General features: G+C 43.2%; 1 protein-coding gene across 1 annotated transcript; it reads left to right on the forward strand.

The window, feature by feature from the left end:
• Positions 1-451: 451 nt before the first annotated feature.
• arl6ip6 (ADP-ribosylation factor-like 6 interacting protein 6) lies at positions 452-10,031 on the forward strand. The gene is given in 5 exon segments (XM_042078966.1): positions 452-1,164; positions 1,301-1,354; positions 1,644-1,776; positions 9,510-9,573; positions 9,575-10,031. Coding segments are annotated over 5 exon segments (600 nt in total). The 5' UTR covers positions 452-845; the 3' UTR covers positions 9,605-10,031.
• The last annotated feature ends 2,044 nt before the right edge of the window (positions 10,032-12,075 follow it).

Consider the following 12,075-nt stretch of genomic DNA (forward strand, 5'->3'; position numbering starts at 1 on the left):
TTTGAAAACGAGATTGAAGAAAATAAAACATTAACTGTGACAAAGCATATAATATGAAACAATGGCATTTCTGGGTCGTACAGCAAGTCGTCAGCATCCACTATCTTCAATATGATACAATCATGTAGGCCTAGGCCCACAAACATTAAAGCAATCAAAAGCATTTCGGTCAAGCAGGAAGACAGTTTAACTCCTTCAATTGATTACTATTTTAGGCTCTTAAATCAGTTGAAGGCCTTGCAAGATTATGAATATACCATTTTAGTGGCCTATCATGGGGGAGACGGGGAAAAAATGGGAGAAAACCTGGCGACCGCCCAACCACTTGCCATGGGCCTGCGTTTTCGGTTTTCATAAGTCTTTCTAAATCCCAGGCTCTCTTTTTGATTGACAGTTACCAAGTCCAAAGAGTGTCTCGTCATCTCATGAACCTGTATGATTGTGATTGGTGAAAAGTACAACAGGCGGGGTTTCCCGTCGGACACGGAAGCCGAAGCCGCGGTGTTTTAAAAAGTTTGAACAAACTTTGCGACAACCTCAGAGGTTATATTTTTCGCATATGGCAAATTCGGTCAACCTTTTGAATGTATTTACACGGAAATGTCACTTTAGGTTAAACGTCCTAGCTGTTGTTTTATAGTCTTCTCACGTTCTGAATACTGAACCTTTTGCAGAGGTGCGTTTGGATTACATCCAGAAACTTCAGGTAGCGCTAGCAAAGATTGGGCAGGCGTTGCAGGCGGTCTTCGTTGGTGCCAGTTAGCTATTGTGACTAGGTAGGCTTAGTTTTATGACTGTGTAGTACAATTTCGACTTGTTTAGCTTTCTTAAGGCGCATCTCAGAAATGCCCCGTGTTGACAACGCTGGAGCGCCCGACGGTGGTGTCAGGTTGGCGACTGAGCCTTTAGCTCGAAGGCTAATGTTTGCGCACGGGTTAGACAAGGATGTAAGCAGCCATGAACTTGATCGAACAGACTTTCAGAGAGCTTCTCTCCACGAAACATCTCAGCAAGGAATGTCTATGTCAATTAAGTCATCTCCACAGCAAAAATACAAGGATGACAGAAAGCAATGGCCCGCCCGTATACTATCAATACTCCTCTGCGTCATCGTTGTGTCTGTCATCGCGTTGTTTTTTGCCTTTATCTATGTTATTTTAAAAGGTAAGTATATATTGTGAAGCCACTTATTTTGTCATTTTTCTTAAGAATACACTTACAAACCAACACATAACCCATGCTAGATTCTCTTTCTTTTTAATGCATAATTAACATTGTCATGTTTGTACTTGTTTTTCAGAGCTTAAAGCAGAAAAAATAATAAGAGAAGACGGAACAGAAGTCAGACTACTAGGTTTGTGAATTGGATTTTAATGATTGAGTATGCTTCATATTAATATAGCTTTTTAAGAAACGACGTTTCCCCTTGTTTCATTCTGTTATGTTCTCGTCAGCGGCTTGCCTGCAAGGAAACACAGGCACAAACTACTTTTGATACAGTGGCAACTTTTGTTGTTGGCTACTTTTAAGACCGTTGAAGTTTCGAACAATTAAAAAACACATGTATTTTGTCTTAAGTTCGTTTTCTAATGCCCACTGAATAGAAGCTTATGTGTACCTAACTATGTTGTTCATTTTAACAGGGTTTTGGAGTTTGTTGATGCTCTCCTCATTGGCTGGGATCTCCTGTTGCAGCTTCTCCTGGACGCTTACCTACTTTGACTCCTACGACCCCGGCACGTTTCCTCCAACCTCCCTGTCTTCCTCAAGATTGAGGTGAGCATATACATATGGAGATCTAATTAAATATTATTTCCCTTAAAATGTCAGCATACACTACACACTTCAGCATTTTAAACACATTTGTGTTTAATGGTTTGTTTGTACTTGGTCAGTTGATCTGTTTATGTTGTTATGGTTTATGATTGGACTTCTTTTCACAGCTTGCTGTAGTTGTTTGTCCCCTCTTATATATCCCAGAGTCATATATCTTGGGCTGTGCAGTGGGTCGGTCTGAATTTATTACGCTGTAACTAAGCAAGTCCCTTGTCTGTGACTGACCAAGGGAACTAAACACCATTTTTACGGAACATTGGGAGAAGGAGTGAGGGAGGCGGCGAGAGGAGAAAGGAAGGGCAGAGATCTTCCGTCTCTCGTCTTCAGTCTCTATGCCTATCCAGTCATTTTTTTTCTTCATTTCCGCTGTGTGCTTTCAGTGGTGGTGTAGCATGTCCGATAGAATGAATCTCTCGCTCTTTTATCTGGCGTGCCTGGTAGTGTTAGCCTTCCGATTTCAGTCAGTCCCACAGACACGCTTTTGCCCAGCGGAGAACAGAAAAGCAATTTCGCTGTAATTGGTTTTCATCTTTGGAGCAGGCAGACGGACACGACAGAGCTGGCAAAGCTCTTCTGAAATTGGCCTGCTGTGGCTTTAGCTATGCTGCTGGGCCCGTTGCACATGCAAGCCAGCCCTACCCTACTTCCATAATATGATGCTTTAATGAGAGACCGAGCAATGGGCGTACATGGCTACATGCAAAGACACATGGATGTAGAAACGAAGAGTTTCAGTGGAGTTGGACATTAAGAAATGATGTTTGTTACCCTAAAGCAAGAGAGAAAGAAAAGGATAAGTGGGGGGGGAAGTATCTTTATAGTCACTTGTTGTAATCCTCATTTTGTATAAACTTTTTTTCTGTTTTTAAGATGTGTGCATGTCGTCTTAGGCCATGTTTGCCTAAGCTAAATTGATCTTTTAACGAACACCATTGGCCTTTTGTTGACCTACAATTTTCCTGCCATAGACAGGTTCCTTGGTAATCTCAGTTGATCCAACCTCTAATCTCACCAACCGAACACAAAACAGTCTAAGATACAAAATAAATTGGGACACAAATACAGTACTGTACCGTTAACTTCTTTCAAAGCCACTTTTTGAGGTATGTTTTTTACAACTTTAGGTAGCCTCTGATTATTTTGGTGTAATATGGCCAGTCATGTGAAAGACAGACAATACTAGATCACTAGTCACTAGCTCATCATATCCGTGTTTAAAAAAAGAAACAGTAGTTGAGACCTTTTTCATGTAATGTGACCAAGCATGAATTTACATATACTGTAGTTCTGAAATATTTCTGAAGAAACATGCTGACTGAAAAATAACTTGGCATAGTTGTGGTTCTACTGATCTTGATTGTAACCAGCTGAAATTCCTAATGTTTCTTTAAGACTTTGACATTCATGACTCAAGCCTCATTCATGATGACAATGATGTTATGCAACCACACTGGGAAAGTCATGCCCTCTTATTGTTTATTCATGTGGTCACTAATATGCGTTACAAATACTCTGATGTGTTCAACAAATAGAAACATATTGGTCCTCAATACAATAAAATATTATGTTTTAAAGTTAGTAATGGCTAGATTAGCCCACTGATGGAGGCTATTATTGTTTAATTACAGTTTCATATGATCACCCCACAGTTCACCTGTTCACCAGTAGCGATCACTCTTTCATTAAGAAAGCAATTAGGTTTAATGGCAGTATGCTTAGACAGTTCAGAGCACAACGAACATGGATTAAGAGTGGTCTGTTGCTACCAGCCTATACTGTATTTTAACTTGCTTAGATTTTTGGTATTATAGTGTAGAAATTGAGAATGCTAACAAAGAAACCATTCATTTGTCTTCACCGCCCTAATATATCAAGGATTTTTAAGCGTAACTATGGAGTTGATTGGGCTCATGTTCTGTGTAGGAAATGGCATCTATTTACCTGACTGGCATGTAGCCTTAGCTTTAGTAGCTCCTTCAACATTCTGGTTAGAGTAATATCCACAAAATATCCAGCACACACACGCGCACACACACACACACACAGACACAAACAGTAAGAGCCTTCTCTGATGTTATCATAAAGAGCTTTTGCCACTGTCTGTCCTCCTCATCCATCATCTATTTCCTGTCATCCTGTGGCCCATCGCTCTTCTCCCATCGTGATTCGTACACAATTCCATTTGTCACCATTCTGGCTGTGAGCAGGAGCACATTGTATTGTATAGGCTGTGTTTCATCCTACAAGTGGCTATGATTTAGGAGAAAATTGGCTACATGGGAAGAAAATTGGGTAGGGTAATGTTGGTCCGAAGTGTTGGAGTTACTTTGATGCTTTCAATTCCGCTTTTTGTTGCGTTCTATTTGAAATTGTCTCTTAAATTATTTGTAGAAGGAAATAGATAACACTCTTGCTTACTTATACTGGAGTCAGAATCCTCCTATTTAAGGTACTTCAAAGTCAGTAGCCTACTCAAGTAATGAGAAAAATTACGGCTCCTACACACAGCTGCGTGCGTTGCAGTGCTGGAGACGCATCCCATTCACTTTACATGGGCTCACGTCATCCGTTGCCGAACTGAATTGTGGGTCCGTTGCGTCGCGTTTCTCCTGTCGCTCGCGTTGCGAAGTTCAGCTGTTGCTGCACCGACAGACGGCACCGGCCAATCAAGCCAATCGACGGACGGCACCAACCAATCAAATTACGGTTATACTTCAAGTCATTTGCATGGCTACCGTCGGGAACACCCACTTGCATGCGTTGACGGAACGCAACTGTGTGTAGAAGCCATTAGGACTTGTCAAGTGAAAAATATATTGATGATTGCAGATTTTCTATTGAAGATGCCATAAACTTCTTCATAAATATCTGCATTCATTAATTAGCCATAAATGGATGAGGATAGTATGCATGTGAAATGAGCTTGGACTGACACAAAATGGAGACCTGCAAGTGGGTGTATTTCTCAGATATGATCTTTTTAGTGTGTCTTTAAGAGGACCACACTGCCTACCCTTTGTTTATCTGACTGAGCAGTTTCTGAGGCGGTTTGTCAGACACAGTGATAAGAGAGGACTGAAGTAATGACAGTGTTTTTCTCAGCCGAAGTCAAAATACTGCTTGAGTTGCCTTAGTAACAGAAAAAGGGGAACAGTAACGAGAGAGAGAGCGAGAATAACAATAACGGAAATGAAGAAAAAGAGGAAGCGTTTTCATTGCTGTGTCCCAATTGTTTTGACTGTTTGCCCCTTCCTTACCCCACCCCATTGGTCAGGACCTTCAGTGGCGTACATCTCTTATCCTAAAATGAATCCTCTCCACTACTTCAGTTCAGAGCCTGCAGTGCCGACGGTTAGCTCAGGCTCCCACGTCACTCGGTGTCTGAGCGTGCGGGCTGACAGCGGGTCCGGCCGCGGATCAGCGGCCATAGCTCTGAGGCACTGCGAGAGGTTGTTGGCAGGAGCACAGCAAGAGTGCGTTGCGGGGGCACGATGGCATTAGGCAGCTCCTGAAAGCAGCCCTCCTGACCTCCTCGAGGTGAGGAGATGAAACACTAAGTTTAATTAGCAGCTCTTCAGGCCCAGTGAAGCCGAGGTTTTTTTTTTATTTATTTTTTTCCTTTCCTTTTTTTTTTTAGTTAAAAGAAGCTCTTTGGATCGGTAGTGCTGTAAAGAAGGAAGCTGGCCAAGTAGAGAAGACTTATTTTTCTTCTTTCCTGACTTTCAGACAGTTGTTTGTGTTTGTGTGTGTCGGAGCACGTTTTGTTTGTTTATTGTACGGACTTTTACCTAATCTTCTGCGTCACCACTTACGCGGGAAGAGCTGGCTAGGCGGAAGCGACATCCATCACTGAGTGGTGGTGGGTGTAATGCTGCGTCATGCTGAAACTACAACCAGTGAACAGGCAACAGCCGGAGCAACCCAGCCATCAAGGTCCAGTTCCCCAGGCAGACCTCCACCCACCCTCTGCCCCTCGACACTACCCTCTCACTCTCCCAGAGTTCACTGAGTGGTTATCGACCCAGGTTTGGGATGGGCCACTATCGACCAACCCCCAGCCTTTACTCCACAGCGTAGTGTTGTGCTTATGAATGTTCCAGCCACTCACCCCGAAAAAAACACTGTTTGGGCGTGAAGTCCGCAAGCGGCTCGAACAGCCTGGTGTGCTTTTGTGTTTTTTATCGTTAGCCTCATAATATTAAATGATTGGTCTGGGATGGTTGGAAGGGACATGTTTATGTTTTTTCTTTTTTTGTGTGTGTAATGGTGAAATCTCAAATTGGTTGCTCTGTTTGAATAGTTTTATTGCTCTGGTGCTGCATAGACAAGCGTAGTAAGCAAGTAGACTGTTGGCAATAAAGAAAATTGATTGTTTGATGAGGTCCATTGTGGCTGTGTTTCCACGGAAACCTACTGTTTTAAGGCCCATCAGTGGATAAGCGCCTCTATTAAGATTTTACTCTACCCCCCCCCCCCCCCCCCCCTCTCTTTCATTCTTTCCTTTTCTCTTTCTTTCTTTTTTTCTTTCTTTCTCTCTCTCTCTCTCTCTCTCTCTCTCTCTCTCTCTCTCTCTCTCTCTCTCTCTCTCTCTCTCTCTCTCTCCTTTGACTCTTTCTCCCTCCTTTGACTCTTTCTCCCCTTCTCTCACGCATGCACACACACACTTGTAAATGGCTGGACCTTTAAACTCTAATGAAAGCTATTCATTCAGCTGACAGGTTTGCCCACTAGCCTCACAGAAATGAGAACTACAAATGAAACCAGATGAATTCTCCACATTATGTGACGGCCTTGACACTTTGTCCCGTTTCCTGTGTGTGTAAATGTAGCCAAGCCTACGCACCCATCCAAGGATACTAACAGTTACAATGTGTGCTTCTGAATTTATTTTCAATCTAGTTGGCTTGTTGCAATCAGATAGAGCGTGTGTGTGTGTGCGTGTTTGGGCACAAAGGCGGGTGTACCCCCACCCCGCCCTTAGAGCATGTCCTGTTCTTGGTTGGCCTCTCGTCCGATATGCCCACACAAAAACAGTCACACAATTGCAGGTCAAAGGTGGATGCACCCTGCTCTCAAGCCAGTGGAATTTTCCTGCACATGTCCACCCAGTTCACATGTGACCTTCCACCACTGGTCTAGGATCAGTGGAACTGTGTCTATCGATAATGCTTAGTGTTCGTTAGAACTCTCCAAGCTGCGCTAGAAAAACACAGCAGGGCCTTGCCTGTATCTTCCTAACAGGTAAACGATTCCTGGAGATTCCCCAGAGATTCTGCTTGTTGCGTGTGTCTGCTGCCGTTTAAAGACCTCGTTCAGCTGGAGGCTGCAGGCAGCGCTAAAGGCACAGTGGTGGTCTGTTCGTAAATCTGTAACGATGTGTTTGTGTGCCTCTGCACACATGTATAGATCAGTCTCCCTATAGTGTGTGTGTGTGTGTGCACGCACGCATGTAATGGTGCAGCAGAAAGTCTAATAATCCTGTGTGGGGAATCAATATGTATTGCGCCCCCCCCCCCCCCCCCCCCCTCTTCCTGTTCACTCCATTTGGTTCCCCTAACGTGGCCTGACGGCTTGATGGCCGAGTAGAACTACAGCATAGGGACTCCAGGCAGCTATCAGAGAGGCCTGGGCGTGGATAGGTTTAGACATGGGCACATAATGGAAAAGTGCATTGGATAATGCAGACACATTAAAAAACATTTTATTGACGTTCATGAAAATGTAGAGTTTAATTTGGCCTGTATTATTTCAGAGCAGAGTGCAGCTGTCAGTGCATTAGTTTGCCTTCTTCCTCTGAAGGACTGTTTGTGTCATTATAGGTCATCATTGATAAGACACAGGACAAGTTGTGACCAAGACCAGATTAACAAGCATTTCACTGATAAGAAAAGAGCTTTATAATGCTGTGTACTGTCCTTCAAAATCATCCCTCTTGTGGGAGCTTTCATTGACACATTTTATATGGAGGGAGTAGCAGCATCAGTGTCTTTCACATAAATTTTTTTTACATTGTCATTTAGCAGACACACTCATTCATTGTGCCTTACAGAGAACCAGTTACAGGGAGCAACTTGGGGTTAAATGCCTTACTCAGAGAGCACAAAAGTGCCAGTCCTTGCGAACAGCCTTTGCATTTGGCTGACCGCCCTGGCGATCGAACTTGCAACCTCCTAATGTGCCATTTGTAAGCCCAGATCCCTAATAACAGCTGACCAACAACCCCCAAACCCATAAGGCTAGCTCCACCCCACCCCCTCTACCACCAGTGTCCTCACCACAGACAGGCCCAATGCTGCCTTCAAGTCCATGTCCTAAGATCCACTCACCACCCCTTGACCCAGATAGATCTGGTCCAAAATGTAATGGCCTCTTCCTTGGAAATTGCTCCACCCGTCCTTCAACACTACCCTCTGAGGTACAGACACGGATTTTGTGTTAGTTTGTGTTTAAATTTATTAGCTGACGCTTTTGTGCAAAAAACTATACATTATACTTTAACCAAGAACCAAACTAAACACACCCGAGAGGCAGCTCACCCCACCTTCAGTATTCCCAGAGAAATTCCACGCAGGGTTTCGTATTTGTTTGGGGGACAGGCTGCCCCCACTTTGTTTCCAGTTTTCGGAGCTTGGGCTGCCTACAGAGACCGGATTTTTTTACAGTGTATTCACAAAATGGGCAGCTGGAGGTCGTGAGGAGATGATTGTTGAATTTGACAACAAATGGGCTTGAAATCACGTAAAATCCCTGACTGCACTTTTAACACTTTTTTATGGTTTGCTTTGTCAAAATAAAATATTACAGAGAGGTGTTGGGTGTTAGAGATGGATCAGTGGTTAGTCAGTAAATCAGCATTTTGCGTCTAGTTAATTTTTCTATTCATAAAATACACTTCCATACACATTTAATAGACGGCACGATGATTTATTAATAGCTTCCATCCTTTGCATTTTTTTTTTAGTAGTGACACACCAATCAATGTTATAACTTGGAAACGTTCTCACTAGTAATTACAACTTCCTGCAATGAGTCATGTGCTCAGAACTTGTAATTACAATATTTCCACAAAAGGATGAAGGCCACCTAGATTTGAGTCTTTCCTCTGCCCATTCCTTGGCCCTCCCTCCTCATTTTTCTCCTATTCATTGTAGTAATCTCTGATGTAATCTCTGCTATCCTATTTTATACGTGCTTAAAAAGCCCAACAGTAAACTTTATGCATGTTTTCTACAGGTGGAATAATGAGGATGGTATTTCCCTAAGGTTCACAGTATGATTGCAGATGTTTATCTTTGCACACAAATTGTGGCAAGCCATGCATTGTTTGTTTAAGTGTTGATCAATAAATAAAAACTAATTATATGAGCCACAGGTGGTACCCAGTGTGGGTTTTTTTCATACTCGGATATTGTAATAACAGATTTGTCTGAAGTAGGGTAACTTATGCTACCTCGCCGACCGTTGCGCTCCTCAGACATTGCTGTCGCAGGTAGGAGCGCGACCCTTTTCGTCGGTTTTAGACAAATTGGGTATCTGCTTAGTGCCACATAGGTACCCCAGTACCTTAAAAATGAACGAAAAAGGACGAATTCCTACATTGTGTTACTCTAATCAGTCCCTCCATTTTCTTTCCACCCATTCACTGTGTCTGTTGTCTTGTACTGTGTTTGCAGGCGAATGACTGGACACTCCTTCCATATGGGTTACAGTGTGGCTATTCTCAATGGCATTGTTGCCAGCATTCACAGCCATGTGGTGTCTCTCCTGATGCCCAGGCAACGTCACTGCTTTAACCACAACCCTTGCTACGCCAGTGCAGTGATTTGTATAAAGTGCCTTCTAGCGGCTTAAGAAACCACAGTGTTTGTTTTATTAAGTGCCTTTAGAATGTAATGTTGAATGTTGTTGAACACTGATCCTATGAGAATCACCTATATGTGTGTGAGTGTGTGTGTCAGATAATTCATCCTGTGTACAATAATCAGGTTTTTTTAAATGGAAAGTGTTCATTTTTAGTTGTGTAGTTGCAATGACAAGCCTGTACTTTGTTTAAGAAGTGACATGCACAATGAGAAGCTTAGGACTGATTTCTCTCAAATGATGTTGTTGTGTTAGGATGAATATAATTAAGTGTAGTTTAAAATGCTGTGTAATTTGCATTCTCAGTATTTTCATGTACTCCTTTGATGTTTAATGCTGCTCTTTGTGATTTATTTGTTTGCACAAAATCCTCAAACATTTGCTTTTAAAAAGGGCATCTCTCTCTCTCTCTCCTCTCTCTCTCTCTCTCTCTCTCTCTCTCTCTCCTCTCCTCTCTCTCTCCTCTCTCTTCTCTCTCTCTCTCTCTCTCATCCTCTCTCTCTCTCTCTCTCCTCTCTCTCTCTCTCTCTCTCTCTCTCTCTCTCTCTCTCTCTCTCTCTCTCTATGCTTCGGGATGATTGTTAAGTAATGATTATGTTTTCCTGTTTTGCGGCCACTGAGTCGAGCTTTAATGGCATTAATGACTACTAAGTGATCTTACCAAGCTGTAATCGGGAGCAGAGAGTACAGCAGAGCTAGGGACGGGGGGGGAGAGAGCAGAGAACATCTCAATGTGGTAGTGAGTGTCCCTGGGGGCATGGCAACAGACTGTTTAAGTGTGAATTCAGTGTGGTATTCTCATAACCATACAGCCAACATTCTCTCTTTCTCTCTCTCTCACTCACTCACTCTCACTCACACGCACACACACACACACACACTCATCCGAGGACTTTTCACTTTGTCTTAAAGTAGAGTGGCCCCCCTAGCTACTCGTTTGAGCAGAGCAAAATCTCTGTGCTGTTAATTGAGTTATCTCCTAGACACCATTTCCCACTCTCCCTGACTGACAGGGAGAGAGAGCGAGAGAAGAGGCACTGGTTAAATTCTTGGTGTGGGGTCGAGATGGGGCTTGCTGTTTTCTCCTCTGATTTGATTCTCAGCTAAACTAAATCCCTGGTGTTACCCATCTAGCGGCGCAGGTTTTTTATTTCATCATAGGATTTGACATGTATATGCTAACAGGCAATGAACAGGATGCATTTGTTTTGGCCTTTCAAATAAAGAACCAACAGTGAATTAATGTGTACCTCACTTACTACTTTATTTTGTTATCTCTGTTCTAAATTTCATCTTTAAATTATGTTTATTTTTGTATCTCATAGCACATCTCCACATGTTAAAATCTATAAAGACATCTTCACAGAAACACACAGTCTTCAGACAGGCATACACTCGAGTAATCTTCAGTGTGTGTCTGTGTGCATGCTTTCTACAGTGTGCAACCAGTGTGCCCGTCATGCCTCACTGAGCTTAAATGAGTCTAGTTTACCTGCAGGAAGAAGACCAGTGATTAGCACAGCCTGTCCCATCCCACATGTCCCCTCTCTCTCTCAGCACCAGGGAGTTCGACCGGCACGCCTCTCCCTCTCCTCATCCGCACGTGCCACCGTGGCGGCGTGTTCTTCCTGCTCTATGAAAGACTAATTATTTTACCAGACAGGGAGGTACATGGAGAGAGACTGTGTGTACCCTTTTGTGATGGCTACAAGTAAGAGAGGAAACATCTTTGTGTTGGAGCCCCTCTTTTCAGGCGAAGTTAAGATGTAGAGTTCAGTGATTCAGCTTTGATCTGTGAGCATTTTCCCAGACCTGGCTGTCAAGAGGGTGAAACTGCCTAGGGAGTCAGGCTGACACACACACAGACGTACACATTTAGATTGCAAAAAGCAACGGGCTAAAACCATTACAACACGCTCGCACTTGTGTGTGAAGGCTCTGCCCTTTGTGTCATGGAATACTTTAGGTAGGCGTTAGAAATGCAGAAGAATGGAGATTAAGTATAATATTTCACTGCAAAATTCCAAGCCCGAAGCAGCACTCTTAAGCTGTAAAGATGCATCATGCAGAAGCGGTGAAGTTGCTCTCTGCTCTCATTAGACATGACGTTGATGGTCTTCACTCCATGATGTGGTGTTCTAATGAGGATGAAAATGTCATCCTCGCCAGCTCCCACTGCTGATATAATGAGGCTGGGGGTAGTTGAGGAAGGGTCACAGTGTGTACAGATGTCAATCACACACACACAAAATGTGTCAAACTCAAACCTACCTCTGTAGGCTATGTGTGTGTTTGTGAGAGAGAGAGAGAGAGAGAGACAGCCATTGAGTGGTGACTCTCACACCTATACTTGTCTGCCTTTCCAACCTGCCAGTCACA

The sequence above is a fragment of the Alosa sapidissima genome, chromosome 22 (genome assembly GCF_018492685.1).
Source record: "Alosa sapidissima isolate fAloSap1 chromosome 22, fAloSap1.pri, whole genome shotgun sequence".
Lineage (NCBI taxonomy): Eukaryota > Metazoa > Chordata > Actinopteri > Clupeiformes > Clupeidae > Alosa > Alosa sapidissima.